Source organism: Sus scrofa, chromosome 5 (genome assembly GCF_054392235.1).
Source record: "Sus scrofa isolate SSC_HxYL_T2T_F1_AM1 chromosome 5, Sscrofa_HxYL_maternal_Yorkshire_Landrace_v2.0, whole genome shotgun sequence".
NCBI classification, from domain to species: domain Eukaryota; kingdom Metazoa; phylum Chordata; class Mammalia; order Artiodactyla; family Suidae; genus Sus; species Sus scrofa.
This window is the reverse complement of record NC_139387.1, coordinates 68,428,664-68,450,778: the sequence shown is the minus strand read 5'-3', so window position 1 is coordinate 68,450,778 and position 22,115 is coordinate 68,428,664. Positions and strand designations below refer to the sequence as shown.

At 33.9% G+C, this 22,115-nt stretch overlaps 1 protein-coding gene across 3 annotated transcripts; it reads right to left on the bottom strand.

Annotated features, from left to right (window-relative positions):
• Positions 1-6,259: 6,259 nt before the first annotated feature.
• On the bottom strand, positions 6,260-14,536 carry KLRK1 (killer cell lectin like receptor K1). 3 transcript variants are annotated; one of them, XM_005655674.4, is made up of 8 exons: positions 14,407-14,536; positions 13,283-13,389; positions 11,813-11,914; positions 8,944-9,036; positions 8,715-8,750; positions 8,226-8,377; positions 7,562-7,665; positions 6,260-6,552 (listed from the first exon to the last, which is right to left on the bottom strand). In XM_005655674.4, exons 2-8 carry the CDS (start codon positions 13,341-13,343, stop codon positions 6,435-6,437), a joined length of 666 nt encoding a protein of 221 aa, XP_005655731.1. In that variant the 5' UTR covers positions 13,344-13,389; positions 14,407-14,536; the 3' UTR covers positions 6,260-6,434.
• Positions 14,537-22,115: the final 7,579 nt, after the last annotated feature.

Here is a 22,115-nt window from a genome sequence, read left to right as displayed (position 1 = left end):
CTGGCATTGTTGTGAGCTGTGGTGTAGGCCAGCAGCTGTATCCCTGATTCAGCTCCTAGCCTTGGAACTTCCATTTGCTCTAGGTGCAGCCCCTAAAAAGCTAAAAAAAAAAAAAAAAAAAAAAAAAAAAAAAAAAAAAAAGAAAGAAAGAAAAGAAATTAGTCTTTAAAAAATATTCTATGAAAAAGTAAAAATAGAAGACATAGATGAAGTACAGACATAGTTAACCTATAAAGATAAAACTGCAACAATAAATTACAAACTGTTTAACATAAGTAAGGTCTTGGTAGTTCATAACACTGGGAAAGTTTTTGAAATGTAGGACAAGAAGTGAGGAACTTGGAAAAGCATATTTTTTTTTCCTTTGGAGAAGGTAATAAAAAGAGGGTGAAACCTCTGATGAGATGTGAATGTGAAGAAATAATTTGAAGGATTTAGACCCTGAAGAAATGAAGGAGAAAAAAGACATGCCTTTGCTTTCCTCACCTCCCTATCAATATCATCTATGAAGGAAACTGCTAAGAACAGGGCAGAACTAACAGAAGAGGGAGCTCTTTAACTAGTGACCTTGACCATTAAATAAATAGGAACAGAAAAAAATGTATACAAAACCACTACATCTATGTAAACTTTAACACTTCTAGAATGTGAATAAAATATTTTCTACCTACAAAAAAACTCATCCACCTTAAAAGGGAAACAAACATAAACATAAGGCAGAAGAACTGTGATATAACACTGCAAATTAAATTAGATATCCTTATACAGTCATTAAAGTTTGAAGCAAAGTCGAAAGACTCTGTGGAAGAGAAAAAGTAGAAACCTCCCAAAGTTTTCTGGTCTTTAGGAAACAAAGACTACACAGAAGAAGGGGTTATAAACCAAAAAAACAGTAAATAAAAGCCAAACTGACAGTGGAAATCTGCATTGTGTTCACATCTGGTGACAATGACTGATTCTGGGAACAGCTAGAAGCTAAGAAACCAAGTTTGTCCCTTGGTAGAAGACCACAGCTTCAGGACAAAAAAATAAAGTGGAAACTTTACTGTTAATGAGGGGGAAAAAATGGCAAAAATGGAGAAAGATGGGATTTTAAAATACATGGCTGGAATCAACCTCAAGACATTTGCCAAAATTTGATGTAGTGTATAGCAAGATTGTAAATAATTACAATGAAAAAGAGAACTGAATTTCTCATAGATTACAGGGGTATAGTAACTTGGTGTTACCCAAACTTAATCCTTCTAATTCCCTAATTAAGGTAATCATCTCCCCACCCTCTCAACTTAAAAGAAACTCAAAAGAAGGACTATTTTATAGTGGAAGCTAACTTCATCTGGACCAATGCGGTTCTTTTATACACAGTATCTGATTATATGCCAATACAATAGAAAAAAAACTATGTCTTTCAAAAAGGCAAGAAAATATTATCGATAGTCAAGAATCACATACACACAAGCATGAGATTCAGATACACAGAGTCCATATGCAGTGTTGCAAAAGATGACTTTAAAATAACTATGATAAATGTGTTAAAAATTATGGAAAAACATGTAGTAGGTATAATCAAGAGGTGTTAAGAATTTCCGTGGAAATCTGAATATCCAAAAACAGCCAAATGGACATTTTAAAACCGAAAAGCTGTAATATCTGAAATTAAGAAAGCAATGGATAAGTTAAACAGTGATTGAAATGGAAAATATAGCCCTGGTGAACTCAAAGACTGGCCAATATAAAAATATATGAACTCAAGCACGGAGATAAAGTAGAAAAATGAAAGCAGATAGATAAACAAAATGTGTTACATATTCAGCAGGACAAATTCGTCATAGGACAAGAATAGAGAAAGAATATGACAAGTAAACATCTGCCCCCCCTCAAAAAGAAAAAAATGAAATGTGGCAAACTCAGGACAGAATAAACAGGAATAAACTCACATCAAGGCATGGCATAGTTAAAATGGCAATAGCAAAGATGAAGAGAAAATATTAATGGGTAGCTGGAGAAAGAGAACAACAATAACCTAAGAAGTTAACCTCTTAACAGAAAACATTCAAGCATCATTGAAGAGTATTTCACTTTGCAAATGGCAAACACAAATATTTTATATCCAGTAAGAATATCTTCCAAAAATTAAGGTAAAATAACAGTTTTTGAGGAAAATCAAACTTTGGCAATGCCTCAATAGCCACAGGATATTAATGGAGGTGGTTAAGAAGTGACGGCGCTGATGCATGTATGTGTATCAGCCAGATATACTGATGCATTAGATGCAGTGTGGAAGGGAAAGAGAGATTTCATGGATGGCTCCAGAGATTTCATGGTTTTGTTTGTTTACTCTAGTTTTTTTAAATTTTACTTAAGTATAGAGAATTAACAAGGTGTGATCATTTCTGCTGTACAACAAAGCGACCCAGTCATACATATACACATACCCATTCTCCCTCAGATTTTTTTACCGCATAGATTATCACAGAATACTGGGTAGGGACCTCTGTGCTCTACAGCAGGTCCCTGATGGCCAATCTTTCCACCTCCCTCAGTGTGTGTGTGCCAATACCATACCCCCAATCTCTCCCTCCCACCCCCACCACCAGTCCTCTTAGGTAACCGTAAGTTTTTCAAAGTCTGTGACTCTGTTTCTTTTCTGCAAATAAGCTCATCTGTATCCATTAAAAAAAAAAAAATTCCACATGTAGTTGATATACAGTTTTTTATTCTCACATAATTTCATACTTACAAAAAGCCTGAAAAAGCAGTACAAAAGATTACTGTATTCCTTTACCCGGACTGCTTAAGTGTTAAAATCTTATCATATTTGCTTTCCCTCCCCCACTTGCCTCCTCCTCCATCCTGTCTCCTCAATATTTGTTTCTGTGTCTGAGAAACTCGGAAGGTTATTTGCCAACATTCTTTTAAAAAGCAGGTTGAAGTCGCCTTCCCTTGGAAAGTTTTAGTATTGTTAATTGTCAGACTATCACCTTGAACACCTTGAATATATTTTTGGGTGCAATACTCTTGGGCTGCGGTCAGGCAGGCTTTGACCAGTAAACTAAAAAGAGGGCTCATGTGTGATCACAAATGCTCAGTAGAGATTTTTATTTTCTCTTCCATGTCCTCAAAGGTCAAGTCTAGCTAGCACAGCGTGGCACAACCTGACCTCTACCCATCTTAGGTTTTCAGGCGGGTCTCTTTAACAAAAAGACAGATTAACAAGGGGAAAATATTCATTAACACATGCACTGCTGTCACGTGGGAGAAACCTAAAAGGAAGATCAACTCAAAGTGGGGACTCAGAGGTGCAGGTTATATAGCATCTTCACAAAGAACAATGAATTTGTAGAGAAATGATAGGCTAAAGATAAACAGTTTTAAGCTTCTTGGGCAGCAAACTGTGGGAAGGTAAATACATGGGAAGAAAGGAATGGAGTAAGGTTTGTAGATTCCTCTAATGCTGTCAAAGGGTTGATAAGGGTCTGTTTGCAATAAAAGTGTTTATAGCCTGCTCTTAGGCAGAAAAGGGAAGAGTAGAGTGACTTTCCTGTGTTTGCTATTTTGGTTTATTTGTTTTGTTTTGTTTTTCAGTAATAAAAGGAAACCACCAACAGACCCCACTCCCCCCCCACAGGCTCACTGAGATATAAAATAACATATACATTTATTTATTTATTTTTTTGTCTTTTTGCTATTTCTTGGGCCACTCCAGCGGCATATGGAGATTCCCAGGCTAGGAGTCCAATTTGGAGTTGTACCCACCGACCTACACCAGAGCCACAGCAATGCGGGATCCGAGCCGAGTCTGCAACCTACACCACAGCTCACGGCAACGCTCATGGCAACGCCGGATCGTTAACCCACTGAGCAAGGGAAGGGACCAAACCCGCAACCTCATGGTTCCTAGTCAGATTCTTTAACCACTGCGCCATGAGGGGAACTCCTAATATTGTATAAATTTAAGGTGTACATGTGGCACAGTGGAAATGAATCTGACTAGTATCCACAAGGATTCACGTTTGATCCCTGGCCTCATTCAGTGGGTTGGGGATCCAGCATTGCCGTGAGCTGTGGTGTAGTTTGCAGACATGGCTCTGATCCCAGCATTGCTGTGGCCGTGGTGTCGGCCAGTAGTTGCAGCTCTGATTTGACCCCTAGCCTGGGAACTTCCATATGGCACAGGTACAGCCCTAAAAAAGCAAAAAAAAAAAAAAAAAAAAAAAAAAAAGTGATGATTTACATAGTATGTACTGTGAAATGAGGACCACAATAAAGTTAGTTAACACATCCCTCACCTCTCATAACCATTTTTCACTTTTGGTGTGAAAACATTTCAGATTTACTCTCTTAGCAACTCACTGAACAATGAACCCCAGAACTTACTCATCCTGCAGTTGGAAGTCTACCTGTGACCAGCATCTTCTCATTTCCCTCTCCCCCTAGCCCTTGGCAACCATGATTCCAATATCAGTTTTTGTGAATTTGGCTTTTTTAGATTCCACATATAACTGACATTATTCAGTATTTGTGTCTGGCTTAATTCCCTTAGCATAATACCTTCCAGATTCATCCATTTGCTGTAAGTAGCAGGATTTCCTTCCTTTTTACAGTTGAACAATATTCCAGTATTTATGTATCACATTTTCTTTATCCATTCATCTGCTGGGAGTTGATGAATACTTAGGTTGTATCCATGTCTTGGCTTTGTGAAAAATAATGGAATGAACATGGGATGTGGATATATTTGAGATAGTGATTTCAAGATGCTTCTTAATGATCCTTAGTTCAAAAATAGTTTTTGTGTCAAAGAGGCATATTTTGGAGTGGCCTATTCCGGTTTGCTTCACTAGCAAGGGGCCTTGTTCCCATTTCCTGAAATGCAGGATTTATTAATCATTCCTTATATGAGACTGTAGCCTTTGAAGGTCACAGTTTTAGAAAGATAACTTGTATTTTACCCTTTGGTTAAGTGGCCCCTGGGCATTCACATAGATTCCCAGGGCTCTGTGAAAACCAACAAAACAGAAACTAAGTTTCCCCAAGTTTATTATAAAGCCTCAGAATGAAAACCATTTTCTGTGGTTGCCTTTGTCTTAGGACTTCCATTTTCACTGAATTCTGAGCTTCTACAGAGTTTTTAGCATTACTGGTTTAACAATGTTTCTCTAAGCCATAATATTTTATACAACAATGTTTTAAAACTTTTTTTGTTACTTTCAGTGGACCTAGCATCTTCTCTTCCTTAGTTCTAGAAGCAGAAGCGTAGCCCAATTAATATTACTTTATTTTTCCAAAGCAAACATATGGGCTTTTTTGCATACTTTCTAAGACAAGCATTTAATAATAAAATCTTAGAGCAAATGTGACAAAATGTTAACTTTTGTTTATTCTGCAGAGTGCATACTACAAATTTACACAATTTAAAAACCGATTTGGACCAACACATTCTTCAACCCTTGACTGACTATGATGAAAATGAATGGTTTTTACATGTGATTTTATACTAATTTCCACCTAAAATGCTATTCAACCCACTTCTTCATGCCCTTCATAAAAAACACAAAAAGGGCAATTGCACTTAGAATAAAACCCAAAATTATGAATAGGCTATTTGAAGCTCTGCATAACTTAGCATCTGCTTCCCTGTCCACCACTTTTTATGGTTCTCATCTTCTCCATCATTCTGCTTCCACAAAACTGGCTTTCCCTAGAGTCACAGACTCTTCCAACTTCTGCACATTTGCAAGTTTTATTTCATTTGGCAGTTATTCTGTTACCCAGATGATTTGCCCAGGCAAGTTCTAGGCATTTTACAAGTTCAACTCAGATGCCATTTTTTTCCTCAAAGCCTTGTAAGTTCTCTTCATAGTCAGTGTTCTATTTTCTATGCTTTGTAGCAATCAGTGCCCTAATCTTATTGCAAGGAGTAATTCAATTTCTACCAAACATGTCACGTGCTATATTAAATTAATAGCGATATTTGGAAATTTTGAGAGTGTTTATATAATTTTTTATTTTGAAAATTTTCAAATATAGCAAATTAGTGAACTATTATATACTCTTCACCAAGTTTTAATTTTATCTAATTTTCAAAACTTTCAAGTTTGAAAAGATCTAAAAGCCTAGCCTTTTTGCATATTTAATAAAATTATAGTTTAAAATTTAGCTCATCATCAGGTATTATCCATAGTTTATTAAATTTAAGAATAAATCTGTTCATCACTTAAATGTTTTCAAAAATCAAAACATTGTTGTAGGAGATAAGTTCTTTTAATTGTTCATCTTTATTCTCTGCAAGGATTTTTTAAAAATACATATTTTACATGAAAAAATAATTCAATTACTATGGCTGGAATTTTCTTCTGGAAGTTTTCAAGGTGAACACTCAGAAAATGGCTTTTGTGTCTTTAAATCCTTTCCAGTTTATAAATTACAAGCTTTTAGACAATCCTCTGCATGCAGATGTATGTGTTCAGAGTTAAGCAGTTTTCCGTATAACCTTTAAAACTTGAGCCATAGACTGCACAGCTTCCATTCTGCATTTCAACCATTGTTATTCTAGATTAGAGAAAAGGACAGATTATATTCACAACTTTACTGATACAGAGATACAAAAATGAAATAATATTTAAATATAGGTACTGAAATAATATCATTTCAGGAGATTTTAGGATCATGGTTGGCCTTTTTAAATTCATAGACATGCAAAATATAGCCAATTCAGATGATAAAAGTAAAAATTACCTTCTATTATACATTTTGTGCCAGTGGTTTTTATATATTAAAAATTTAGTCAAGGGAGTTCCTGTTGTGGCTTGGCAGGTTAAGAACCCGACACAGTGCCCATGAGGATATGGGTTCCATCCCTGACCTCATTCAGCAATTTAAGGATTTAGTGTTCATAGGTTGTAGATGCAGTTTGGATCCCATGTTGCCATGGCTGTGGCATAGGCTGGCAGCTGCAGTTCTGATTCAATCCCTAGCCCAGGAACTTCCATATGCTGTGGATGTGGCCATAAAAAGAAAAAAAAATTGATTAATAAAGTCTGTAATCTTTTCATATAGGTATGTGAATAAAAATGAAAGTTTAAAAAATTTTAAATAAATACTTAGATTAGAAATGAATTCATAATTCAATTTAGAAGTCAGCAGATGTCATGTTTTGTGCAAAAATAAACAATCATCTTCATATATATGCAATTTTACTCAGTAAAGATATAAAACTAAATTGTGAAATCCTCTAATATGTATATATACTCATACATAAGGATGTGTATATGTGTTTAGGCATTTCCTGTAGAAATAGTTATACCTGTACATCTATTTTGCCCTGGGATCTTGGATATTTTGTTGTTATATAATTGATGTAACAAACGGTGATTTGTTTTCTACTAGGAACTGGTGGGAAATTGAAGGCTGAGAGCAGAGTAATGATGCTTCATTAATGTGAAATTGACCAAAAAGTACCATGGGTAGATATTACATGTATTTAAAAGGACAAGAGAATGATACAGTGACAGTTAAGGAACAAATCCACAAGCAGATACCTATTGGTACAGAAACTCACTGGTTAGGTGAGAGGATGGAACCATCTTCCCACTGCCAGGATCTGTTTGTTGGAATTTGTACTAATCCCATCCAATGATATGACTTCACCAATTTGAAGAAATCCTGTATGAAACCACAAATAAAATGAGTGCTTAGAATTTCATAAGTAAAGGCCAAAATCACTTAATCACTTAATCATTTTTCCCACTCTTTGTTCTGTCCTCTGGCATAATTCTGACTTAAATACTACGTACAAAATACTTGAAAATCCTGTGCTTTCTTATTTATTTTATTTTATTATTATTATTATTTTTGCTTTTTAGGGCCGCTCTTGTGACATATGGAGGTTCCCAGGCTGGGGTCTAATTGGAGCTACAGCTGCCAGCCTACACCACAGCCATAGGAATGTGGGATCCAAGCCTTGGCTGCAACCTACACCACAGCTCATGGCAACGCCAGATATTTAACCCACTGAGCGAGACCAGGGATTGAACCCGCAACCCCGTAGTTCCTAGTCAGATTCATTTCTGCTGCTCCATGATGGGAATCCTGTGCTTTCTTATTTTTAATGCAGAAAGATTTGGGGTCTTAGTGCCTCTCTTGTGCTTCAGGCTCATATTCCAGTGAGTTGCTTCCTAGGTTAGGACAAAATATAGAAAGGGGAATTAAAACAAATACTCAACCTGGTCTTCTCTGCTGTATATCTTCAGAAGACTGGAATTTTGAGATCTACAAGAAGCTTGGCTCTGGAGCCAGGTCTTGCTCTCATTAGAAAACTGGTAGCAGCTATTTCGATAGCATATCCAGTTTTTAGGACATGGACCACAGTAACTTTCTAGAAAGGTAAAATATATGATTAATTCTGCACATCTGAACATTACAGCAGATTTATCTAGACAGGTTAAATGCCTTTTTTATTCCGACCCTAAAATTCCAGATAATTAACTCATTCTGATCCTGCCCAATGACACATTTATACATAGAGAGAGGCCAAAGCTACTTTCTCTACTTTTTACAAGAATTTCCTCCTTATAAGTAAATAAATAAATCCACAGTGAATTATGGACAAGAATTGCTCATTTTCTTCTTCTACACCATTGGATACATGACTCTACCAATGTGCAAATGCATGCAGTTTGTGCGCTTCAAAATATTAGAAAATTTTCACTCACCTTTCAAAGGACTTGGAGCCTCTTGGTTGAATAACACTATTAAAATAATCATAGTTATTGACAGGGTTTGTATCGTTAGTAACTGATAATCTAAGCAAAAATGTCTCTCTAAAAAAACATAAACTCAAATTGCTAGTTTATAGTTCTGTGCTTCTGAGTACCAATTAAAGTAATGCATTACAATCATTAGATTAATAATGTTGCTATTTGCTTCTCTGCTATCACTTACAATTTATGATCATGCCACTGTATATCATTACCATTACAATGAAACGGATCCCCATAGCTATAGCGATGGATCGGGCAAGGAAAAATGGAGATGCTGTTAAAGAAAAAAAAAGGGAGAAAGATAAGAAAAAGATTTTAGGGTTCTGGTATCTATGTGTAATATAAATATTAGAAGTGTTTTTATGGTAGAGGAGGCATGATATCAGTGCTTTTCCTTTTTAATTATTTTTCTCAGAAAGGGAAATAAGCATTTTGTAAATTAGAATAAGGGTAGAACGATGTAATAGCTATTCCTTTCTTCAAATTCCCAGTCTTCCCTTAGAAAAATTCACAGTTATTATTTTAAAAATTTAAAATTTTCCATGTATAAGAAATATGGATAATTTCCTTCAACTCCCTTTTTTAAAACACGTATTTAAGAAACCACACAAAATATTCTGGAAACATAGAGAAAATATCATAGTGATTATTTCACATCATATCTTACAAAGTTATCAAATTTTTATACATAGCTGCTTGCATTGTGTTACATTGCTATATGGACAAAACCTAATTATTGGCAGACTTTTAATTTTTTTCTAGTGCATATTTAAATTGTTTCTTAATTTTTGCTGTTAGATACAATGATATGAGTAATATTTCACAGACATCTATGCATATTTTTGAGTACCTTCCTAGGAGAAATTCCCAAAAGGGTCAAGGGTATACACATTTTAAATTTTTGTAATTATTGAAAGTTTTAGTCCAAATAAAATATATCAGTTTATGCAGTACCAAAAATAAATTTAAAAACCCGTTTGCTCACACCTTCCTCCACACTAAATATTGCTCACATTTTTAGAATGTATAATCTGATAATCAGTATTATTTTTACAATTTTAACTTTGTTTTTCCTGTCATGAATAAGATTAAACATCTTTTGCTATGGTTAATAATGTTTTCATTTTATTTCTCTGAGATTTCTCTTGTTTGTATTAAAGAGCTTTTTTCCCCCTTAATTTTCAGGTTAGGAGTATTATTTTACTTTTTGCCATATGTTTGCAAGTATATGTCTCAGATACCATTTCCGTTTTCACTTTATTTATGATATTTTTGGGGTGCTAAAATGGTTAATGGTTGCTTGATAAAACTTTACGGTTTTTGTTTTTTTATACGAATAAAAGTGCCTTCATTTTTCTGAGTTTATAAGAAATTATGCTTATGTTCCTTCATACTATTATATGGTTTCTTTTAAAATTTTATTTATTGGGGTGTGTGTGCATTTATGTGTGTGTAATAAATTACGTAGGAGCTCAAATTTATAAAAAAAAGTTCTTTCCAAGTGGCCAATGAATTTTTCTAACAAATTTGCTGAATAAATCAATGTAGCCTCATTGGTATAATATACTACCTTTAGCATATAATGCATTCCAATTTGTATTTGCATTTATTTGTATTTCTTTAGTCTGTCTTTCCATTTAAATTCTAAGAAAAATTTTCTTGTTTTGTAATATGCTTGAGTTTTGATGGTGCCCACAATATTATATTACATTTTTCTTTTAGACTATTTTCTCTTTCATTACACTTTATATACGGGCCTTAAAAACTTTGAAATCAACCTTCCAAAATCCTGTCACTTTAAAAATATGGTACATTAGTCTTTCAACAGAATCATATTAAATGTATAATACAGAGAGATAATTTACATCTTTAAAATGTTGTCTTTTATCCTTGGATAGTTTCTATTACCATTATACATGACTTATTTTATGTTCATCAGTACAACCTTAAATTAATAAGTTTATTTCTAGGATTTTCAATTTAAAAGTTTTCTGTTTTTTTCTGACATTTTCCTTACTTTTGTAGTTAGTAAAAACAATTAATTTTTATATAATTTTCAATAAAGTCCACATATATATTAGATTTCCTTATTGCTTATAACAGTCTTGGGTGAAGGATTTGAAGGTTTTTAATATTTTAAGGCACATTATTAAAAGAATATTTATTTTGCCCTTTAATTTTAATTTCATATCATTCACTTTTTTCCTTTTCTTGGTTATTCACACTGGCTAATGCTAGCAGAACAATCAATATTACTCAATAGTAATGATACTAAAAATTCTTCTCTTTTTCTAAATACAGTGAGAATGCTGCTAGTATTTATCAATAAGCATAATGATCACTTTAAAAAAGATATATGACAGTATTTATATTTTAGAGGTTTTAAAAATTGTTCTTTTTAACTAAGAATTCATATTGATTTTTATCTGAAACCTTTTCAACATTATGCATATGATTATACAATCTTTCCCCTTTGATTATTACACACATTTTCATTCCTATAATTAATTATCGTAAACCAATACTGTTTGAGAATATATTTTTCAACATTTATTCAAGGTTTATAGCTGAGAATAGTCTGTTGTTGTTTTTTTTCCTTTTGTGTAAGCTATTTCAGGCTTTCCTTTTCATGATACTCTGGTTTGATAAAGGACAGAGAGCATATATTCTTCACCACCTCAAAACATTTCTGTGAATAGCAGTCAAGTCAGTTCCTCTGTGCTGTTTAAGAATATAACTCTGAAGGTTATTTTGTATTTTTCTCTTCTGCTTTCCATTCCTATTTACTCCTCCTTAAGGCTAGTTGTTCAGCAATCCTATGGAACCTCAATTGTCATTATTATGATGATCCCATTTTTAGGGCATGAAAAGATCCCAAATCCAATGGTTTTTCCTAAATTTTGGTGCATATTCCAATAGTATACGAAAGTTAATCTCATTTCTGCTTTCCTCAGGAAGGTAAATGAACTGAACGTTTATCACCAATTTAATCACATTTTCTAAGACTCATCTCAGTATACTGAGAGAAGGCAAATGATTGTAGGACTCACGGTTTTCTCCACATTTGCTTGTGATTAATGTCTGCGTTCTCTTCTGCCGCGACTTAAAAGCACCACGGTTTATCACATCACGATTATGCAATTCCCTTATCTCTGGAGAAAAACAGTTCGGGTCACTATGTCATGGCTTTTCTGCCACTTGGGTCATAAATGTTTAAAATTTAAGTTGCCATTTCCACTCAATCCTTTTTAAAGTATAACATCAAGTTAATTTTGTTTTGTATAGCTTTGCTATTATGACTTTTACACTTTGTAATAAAAATAAAATTTTATTATTCTATGGCAAAATATCTTTAGCGAGATCCTGTGTATTATTAAAATAAGTTATTTCTTAATGTGTAATGAAATATAACTAAAATAAAAAAAAATGGGTCTAGGGAGTTAAGACATTTTTAATTCATAGGGCCACATTTCTAAGTTAATAACTTCACAAACTGCAAGAAGAAAAAGGAAGAAAAAGGAGGACGGTGAGGGAGGAAGGAAGACAATACAATCAGATGTGGATATTTTAAAAAGTGAAAGAAAAGAATATGCATATAGTATCAATAATGTCAATCGCATGGTAAACAGTAAATGCCGGTGTATCTAATTTTATTTATATTGAAGGTAGTACTAAGAATAGGATAGCAGGTTCTAAAATTTTAGGATAAAGACAAGGAATCTTGCCTCTGAGCAAAATGAGTGAAAAATCATTTTCTCTCTTTTGAAATCATAATTTTCATAATACTGAATATATAAAGACCTTTTAAAAATGAAATGCTAAGACTAATTGCCTTTTATACCTGAAATTAAACTAAAGCATTGGTTTAGTTTATAAATACAATGTATACAATATATATATACAATATATATACACAATATATACAATATATATTTAATTAAATTTCATTCTTAAATGTGTGAAAAGGGCAGGTGTTATTTTATGGGTGAAAAAAATTAAATCTTATGGGTGGCCAAATTCATACTGCTTATTTAATATAATCCTATCCTATCAACTGAATTTATAATACTTTTAGTTAAGAAGCATTTTCAAATATACGTCACTTGCGTTGAACAGCATAGAAATCTCCGCTAAGGTTAATGTGTCATGTTTGATATCTCTATTTAGTAGAAAAGGAAACAAGTCTGTAAAGGCTGGGGATTATCCTAGATCTCAAAGCTAGAGACTGGAAAAAGTGTGATTAAAATTCAATCAATCAAAAGTTTGATTTCAATTCAATTCAAAATCCTAATGCCAGTTTTATTTTAGGCTGCCTCAAATTGTAGTTAATGAAACGAAGTGGGGGGAAATCTTTAAAGCTTTTGAAGACTTGATTTAAAATATGACATGAATATACTGTGAAATGAACATAAGTGAATCAGAGGAAATTGCTTTCCTATGACTTATGTGCTTATATCAAATTCTGGGCATCCTAGAATTATACAGACAGACCAAATTACCTTTATGTGGAAAGTACATACCCATGCTGGAAGGAGCCCACCGATCTCGGACCAGTCCCATCTTATAATTATGCCTGTTCATCTACCACAAAGATGAATCAAAAGTCTTCATTTTTTACAAAGGATTCCTGAGTAAAATAAATGAAACTGTTTTCTCTCCTTGTGGTGAGTTGTTAAATTAAAAATTAAAATTAAAATTTTAATAATTAAAAATAAAGAAGTGAAAATACAGAAAAATTTTACTCATGCATGTATGTAAAAGGAAAGAATGGAAATGAGAGTTCATATAAAGCCAAGGATAATTAACTTTTAAATATTCTCTTGCTATAAAATAATAAGCAATTATTTGTGAATGTTAAAAAATGTAAAAGCTGTTTCCAATTCACCTAGATTAAGACTTAAATTTTTTTCATCACTGATGAAAACTATACACACACAGATTTTTTTATATATAATTGTCTTATTTCATGATAATTGCTTTCTTTGCAAGGTAAATCTGGGTAAGAAATATGCATTTTTTAAAATGGTTTTTCTCAGAATAATTTAATTCAAGTTCTGTCCATATAATTGTCATTATTTACAAGTTATCATCCATTGTCATTAACAAAACTAATCTTACACTTTTTTATATAGTAACATCTAAACATTGTCCAGCAGAGCTCCCAGAAAAAAAATGTATTTAATAAATATGCATAGTGCTTAGATTTTTTTTTTAAAGCTGTTTCATATTTGGTCAACTAAAAACAGCAAAAATAACTTATTTTACATATGGGGTTGTGTGTCACAGAAGATAAGGGGCTTGTTCAAGAGCTGAAAACTTGTTAAATTAAATTGAAGTTCAGTTCTCTTATCTCAAAGGAAAGATTCATTCTTCTAGTTTTCTTTAGAGACAAGGCTTCATCTCATAGCAACATTATAACTTCTGATTCTTCAATAAGTACATCCTACATACCTATTATTAATAAAATGAAAAAGTACACATCAGAAATAAGAAGTATTCCTTGCCTTCAGTAAGCCAATTCAAATGCTTAAGAAAGAAGTAGATGACGTTATAGCATACAATTTTTAGAAACCTTCTTGAGGTTAAAACCTCTAGAGTTTCTTATGTCTTGAACAACAGTTTTTAGAAACACACACAGACATACCTGATCAGTGGTGGAAGATCCTGATTCTTCTAGATAAAAGCCTCCTTAAAAATTAAGCATGTCCTGAATTCTTGATTTAGAGTTGATGCTAGAGATATCCAGTCATTTTCATCCCTGAAAAAGATATGACAAATGTTATACTAATCACAACTTTTTTGATTAAAGAGCACAGCACAAACCACAGTATTTCCGGCTTCTGACTACACAGAAAATCTCCCTTTTTGGTGAATTAAATCTTAGGTGTTAACATCATTTTATGACTTAGAAATATTAAATTCAGTGATAAGGAATTTTCAGGGTTTTAAGAAACAAATGGTGGGATTATATAATCTCTGAATTGTTTTCAAAAGTGAAAAATTTGTTGTAAAATATGATTGTAAGTACTGTATGAAAAACAGAGGAAAAAGTCAAAACTTCTTATTTTATGCATAGGCTTTTATCAGTTTGAGTGGAATTAAGTATGCTGTATCATATAAATTGAAACTATAGAGAGATAGCTTTATATATATATACACACACACATCCATATATATATGTGTACACATAAAAGGTGTGCACATACATGACTTTTCTATAATGAAAATATAGGCTGTATGTTAAATAAAAACATTATATTCCTAGTTTAAATAATTATCAATGTATGGCCGATATTATTTCATTTATGATGTATGTGGGTGTCTCAGATCTATCTCTGCTAAACAGGGCTCTTTTCTCCTTTGTCTTTGTGAACACCACTCATTACATTACTCTCTTTTTTGCTCAGAACAATAACACGGAATCTCTTGCCAGAATAGCAACATACTCAACGAGTGCCTTAATGTTCTGATTTTTAGCCATTTATAATTTCTGCTACATTAAGAAGTGATGACAGCCAAACGGAGTTTCAAGAGACTGAATGATTAAATGTAACATGAGATCCTGGATGGGATGATGGAACAGGAAAAGGATAGTAACTAAAAACTAAAGAAGTATAAATAAAATATGGCTTTATTTAGTAATAATAGATCCATATCAAGTCCTTCATTGCGAAAAATGCACCATGCTAATGTAAGCTGTTAATAATAAGAGAAACTGGACATTGGGTGTAGAAACTCTCTGTACTAGTTTTTGCAATTTTCTGTAAATTTATGATTATTTTAAGATTAAAAGTTTATTTTAAAATAAGTATTGGTACTTATTTAGAAGTTATTCTACAAAATAATAATTATTATTATCTTCGTTACTTTTATAAATTAGATGGCACAATTTGAAGAAGAAAAATTTAAAAAAATACTCTAAAGGCAAACAGCTAAAAAATTTCATTCATATTAACCCTCAATGAACATGTGCTTGTGAAAACAAAACTTCAGCCAGTACATGCACAGCTTATTCAATCAATAACAGAATATTATCGGGCAATAGTTTTTAGTTAATAGAACAATTATATCAACACTATTTACTATGTACGATACATGTGAGATAAAATTAACATGGGCAAAAGTCGATTCTGCAAAGTTTGATAAAAGCTAATAATTTTTATGAAATAAATAAGTTATTTAAAATCTTTCCATAAGAATAACACCAAAGCCAAACAGTTTACAGGAGATAAATAACAAATTTTCAAGGGAGAAATCATTAAAACTCATACAAATGTTTCTAAACTATAAGGAAAAAAGGAATAGTTGCTATTTTTTTCACTACAACTAGAATTACCTAGATGTCCAAATTAGATGAGAATATGTTAATAGGAAAAGGAAAAATTAATCTTATACATGAAAATTGTTGCAAAATCCTAAGACTGCCAAACCAAATCAATGTATAAACTATCTTGTATATAGATGACCAAACTGAGTTTATTTCAGGATCGTACTAATAATTTTCCTTTGGAAGAAAAATTGTTAAATGCCATTTGCTACAAATAATAGATTGAAGAAATAGAAAGAGTGTGATTACACCGAGAAGGAAAGTATATTTTTTGTAATTCAACGGCTTTTCATGATACAAACAGTCTTTAGTCCATATACCAGAATCTATATAAATGTCATTCTTAACCTCAAAGTATTAGGAGGCTTTTAGAAAATCATTAAGACATGGTGATCATAATACCACTTCTTTCTAATATCACTGTGGAGATTTTCCAGCACATTTAAGACCACCACAGAAAATTTTAATTTTTAAAATTTTAATTTTAATTTTATTTTATTTTCTTGTCTTTTTAGGGCCACACCCATGACATATGGAAGTTCCTAGGCTAAGGGTTGAATCAGAGCTGAAGCTGCTGGCCTATGCCACAGCCACAGCCACAGGAACACCAGATCCGAGCCCTGTCTGTGACTTACATCACATATCATAGCAATACCAGATCCTTAACCCACTGAGAAAAGCCAGGGATTGAACCATCGTCCTCATGGATAATAGTTGGGTTCGTTACCACTGAGCTACAATGGGAACTCCTCACCATAGAAAATTTTAAAAGTAAGGACTTAAAAAATTTTTGCTGAAGATATATTTATCTACATAGAACATAAAAAGTAATTTAATGGGAGTTCCCATAGTGGCTCAGTGGAAACAAATCCAACTAGTAACCATGAGGTTGCAGGTTCCATCCCTGGCCTCCCTGAGTGGGTTAAGGATCTGATGTTGCCGTAAGCTATGGTGTAGTTCGCAGACACAGCTTGGATCTGGCATTGCTGTGGCTGTGGTGTAGGCCAGAGACTACAGCTCTGATTGGACCCCTAGTCTGGAACTTCCATATGCTGCAGGTGTGACCCTAAAAACAAAACAAAAAAAAACCCCCCAAAAAAGAAGAATTTAATGGCTGGTTAGTAGAAATAATATTAGTGTAATTGAATGAGGCATTAATGTGCAAAAACTATTACATTAAAGGTCAATAATAAAAACTATTATTATTATTATTGTTATTTTGTCTTGTTATTTTTAGGACTACACCTGCAGCATGTGGAAGTTCCCAGGCTGGGGTGAATCAGAGCTACAGCTGCCGGCCTGTGCCACAGCTGTAGCAACACTGGGTCCCAGCCATATCTGCAGCCTACACCACAGCTCACAGCAGTGCCGGATCCTTAACCTACTGAGTGAGTCCAGGGATCGGACCAGCAACCTCATGGTTCCTAGTTGGATTCGTTTCCAGCTGTGTTGTTTGTTTGTTTGTTAGTTTTAATATATCATTCACTTAACAACCACAACAGAAATACTGTAAGGTACTTAGGAAAAAAGCTAACAGGACTAGACAAGATTAATATGGAACTTTTTGTATGATTTTATAGAAATATTTTCAAAAACAATGAAAATTTTATAGGACCACGGATCTAATAAAACTATCAACTAATGCTAAAATATTTTGGAGATTTAACTCAATTACAATTAATATGCCAGGTTATGCTATGTTCATTAATGTAAAATCCAAGAGTAGACTTCTCACTACTGAAGAAAAAGTGAGGGTCGTGTCCTACTAGATATTAAGACCTTTGCTAAAGCTACATTGATTACAGCAGAGACAGGAGAACACAGACAAATCAGAAACGTTGCAGATAAGAAAACGTCATGGGCATAGAAGAAAAAAATAGATGAGGTGGCACTGCAGTTCAAGTAGGAAATGAGACACTGTTAAATAACTCTTGCTGTGAAATTTTTTATACCAATGTAAAAACAGAAATTTAAAATTCTACTATGTACACATCATATGCAGAAGAAATAGGAATTTAAAACACATGCCTGGTGTACATAAAAAAAACAAACATATGAGAGTTGATACCAATTTAGAAGATTGATTCGATGTACTTTTTATTTATTTTCATTTATTGAAAACATTGAGATAAAATATAAAGTAAGATAGGATAATAAGACATAAAATTTTAAGAAAAAGTAAGATTATAAAAGTGAAAATTCCTAAAGATATGCTAAGGAGGGAGGAAAAGTAAAATTGGTGCTATGTTTCAACTTGGACAATAAACACTTTTGTTTGACACAGTCATTTTTGGTGACAACTATTTGCCAGCGCTTTTCTAGGTCTTGACAATGTTAAACAAGCTACAAAAATTTCTTGCCATGGAAGAGTTTCCATTTTAGTGTAGGTGATAGAAAATGGATAAGCAAGTGTGAAACAAGTTAAAGCATAAACAAGATAAATGAATATAAAACAAGCTGAAGAGAAAAGAATAATGTTATTTTCCTACATTTATTTCAACTAATCCACATTTTCCATTGACTGTTTTAAATAGTAAAATTAGTTCTCTACATCGGAAATGTAGGCTGGCATTTTCTTACAACCCCATTTTAAAAAAGATTTGCTTTATAAAAGGAAATGAAGGTGGGCTTTTTATGGGGAAATCTAAACCACATGTGATTGAAGAGTTACTTTTTTTTTTTTTTTTTTTTTTGTCTTTTTGCCATTTCTTGGGCCGCTCCCGCGGCATATGGAGTTTCCCAGGCTAGGGGTCTAATCGGAGCTGTAGCTGCCAGCCTATGCCAGAGCCACAGCAACTCGGGATCTGAGCCGCGTCTGCGACCTACACCACAGCTCACGGCAACGCCGGATCGTTAACCCACTGAGCAAGGGCAGGGATCAAACCTGCAGCCTCATGGTTCCTAGTCGGACTCGTTAACCACTGCGCCACGACGGGAACTCCTGAAGAGTTACTTTTATGTTAGTGGCTTTCGATTTAACTGGTATTGCGTGTCTAAAAAAAAAAAAGACCAAGAAAAAGAGATAGGAATAGGGTAGAAACACACCATCGGAATATTCTACTCATTTAGTTCAGATGGGAACCTATAGTCCTGTGGGAAAGTCACAAAAGCATACCTACAAGTAGAGTTTTTGGAAACAGATACCATGAGAATACTAAGGAAGCACGGGGGGCTATGGTGTCATATGCAAAGGAAGGGATTCTTTTTTTTTTTTGAAGGTGGGGGGAAAGTGTTTTAAATTAATTTTCAATTAACTGAGGTATGATTGGCTTATAACACTGTATTAGTCTCAAATGTATAACATAATGATTCGATATCTGTATATATTTCAAAATGATCACTGCAAAAGTCTAGTTAAGATCCACCTTAAAGGCCATGCCTGTGGCAAGGTGCAATTCCTGGGCCAGGGACCAAACCCAAGACCCAACAGTAACAACGGCTGGGTCCTCAACTCACTGAGCTGTCAGAGAACTTGAAGAGATATATTCTGAGTCAGGATGGTGAGTTAAAAAAAAATAAAAAGCAGGGGAGAAGTTAAAAAAAATTCTTTGTATAAAGAGATTGGATGTACAAAGGAATTCCAGTTTCTTTCTCAATGCTGAGTCCTTATTGAGGACTTGCTGAATAGTAGCGACATTTCAGTGATATGTGAAAATGCAAAAAGACATGACATAGCTTTCAGAAAACATACTCTCTTATATGTGGAATCAAACCAACAAATTGAATTTAGACAAAAGCTGTAATTTGACTACAAAAATACATAGGTTTTTTTGGTTTTTTTGGTTTTCTTTTCTTTCATCTCTTTTAGGGCCGCACTAGTGGCATATGGACATTCCCAGGCTAGGGGTCTAATCGGAGCTACAGCTGCCAGCCTAAGCCAGAGCCACAGCAACGCCAGATCTGAGCCGCATCTGCGACCTACACCACAGCTCACAGCAGTGCCGAGATCCTTAACCCACTGAGCAAGGCCAGGGATTGCTCATGGTTCCTTAACCACTGAGCCATGATGGGAACTCCCATACATAGGTTTTGTATGAACCTATTTATCTGACCTTTTAAAACTATTGGAGATAGAAATTTACAATGCGTTGCAAACAGGCTGTGTTCAAGTCATTTGAGAATAACACACAACTATTTAGAAATTGAATTTGTTAAGTGAGTGTAACCACCACGGCCTTCTTGGCCAGTAAGATACAGTCGACTTACACGGCTGAGCGTTTATTGACCTCTTCCTGTGTACTAACACTGCAAATAGGTGTTGAAGCCGCAGTGAAGTTTTGTGGTGAGAAATTTTCCTCCCCAGGCAAAATACACATTGCAAGCTGTGATACTAAAACTGATGTGGTCAAAGGTGTTCACTGGACTATTGCCTAGAAATGAAGGCATAAGATATATGGCCATGAGCAAGGGAAACCTGTGCAGTCTTGACTTTTTGGTAAATGTGTTGGAATGGATAAGAGGCATGACGAAAAGAGTCTAAAATTCGCAGGAGGAACAAAGCAAATAAATGGGCCTGGGAGAAATAGAACTGAGCCTGGATATGAACAGCATATTGAAGCAGAAGTGCAGTGCTGAGCAACAACCACAACAACAAAGTGAAAAATCTGCAGACACAATTGAAAAAAATATTTATTCAGAACATTCTGCTAAATATGACGTAGTGGGCAAGGCACATGTAATGCCAATGACTACATTGTAATAGAATGAAGACAAGGCAGATTATTTCCTAAATCTTGAATATATACTTCAATGGGAAGTGAAAGAACATAGATCACCATCTTGGCAACTAATACTGCTTGACACAGTTTCCTGAGCTAGCAATAGATAAATAATTCCTTTGCCCCATCTCGGTTGAAACCTGTAATTCTAAAAACATGCAATTCAATTGAAATGTCATTTCTTCCGCAAAGAAATATTTTGATGATATTAACCTAGCCCAAAAAGGAGACTTCTTTTTTTTGTTTCATATTCAACTGTATGATATTATGAGACAGAGATATTTCCCCCACCCAGTGGTATTAACATAGAATTTGTGTATAAACAGTCATGTGAACAGTAACTCTTTTCAAAGTTGCTCTCAAGTAAATCACATGAAGGACTTACACGTTCGATGACTTCACATTTTTATTAGCATCCTAGTTGTTTGCCTTTGACTGCTTGTTTACTATTTAACCTTACACTTCCTGCCACAGTGGTTGTCTCCACCTTCATGAAAATAAAAACGGAAAATGGGGGAGTTCCCGTTGTGGCTCAGTAGGTTAAGAACCTAACTAGTCTCTATGAGGATATGTGCTCAATCCCTGTGCTCACTCAGTGGGTTAAGGATCTGGCGTTGATATGAGCTGTGGTGTAGGTGGCAGAGGTGGCTGGGATCCATCCGCTGTTGCCGTGGCTAGGGCATAGGCTGGCAGGTGCAGCTCGCATTGGACCTCTAGCTTGGGAGCTTCCATATGCCACAGGTGTGACCCTAAAAATAAATTTAAAAAAAAAAGGAATATGGTATTTACAACTTCTGCATCTGCATCCAAATGGATTGTGTGTTTACTTCAATAGTATAAATATCAAAGAATAGTAGAATTTTGTAGATATCATGAAATTTGGACATTACTTTTCCCAGGAAATAGACCTAGGAATAAAACAGTACTTTTTTCCAAGGATAAAGGCTCATTATTTGCTGATCTAGGTAGAATCAAGTTCTCCTAAGTTACAACTTTTAAAACATTCTAATTGATTTATTTCATCTTTATTTATTCCCAGTAAATTCATTTGTGTACACAGGAATAAAAATACATTGTTTTGAAAAATGCACTCAGTTTAAACCCTACAATTCTTACCCTCTTGGAGAGTTTTACAATAAGCACTAAAATCTTAAAATGTTCTTTCTATGGTGTTAGCCAACCTGCTGGGGCCTTTTTGTACTGCATTAATTTTTTTCTCCATTATTTTACATAAAATCAATAGCATCAAAGCACAGCAGAATATGTAAACAAAAATATGAATAGGAAGCTACTTAAATAGGAGTGTTT

Excerpts from the sequence above, each read along its gene's own strand:
- KLRK1 (XM_005655674.4), bottom strand. The coding sequence starts at position 13,343 with ATGAACAGGCATAATTATAAGATGGGACTGGTCCGAGATCGGTGGGCT. Across the intron at positions 9,037-11,812 it reads AAGCAAATGTGGAGAAAACC|CATCTCCATTTTTCCTTGCC; the intron begins GTGAGTCCTACA and ends TTTCTTTAACAG. Across the intron at positions 8,751-8,943 it reads CAGTGGCATGATCATAAATT|TGTTATTCAACCAAGAGGCT; the intron begins GTAAGTGATAGC and ends TTATTTTAATAG.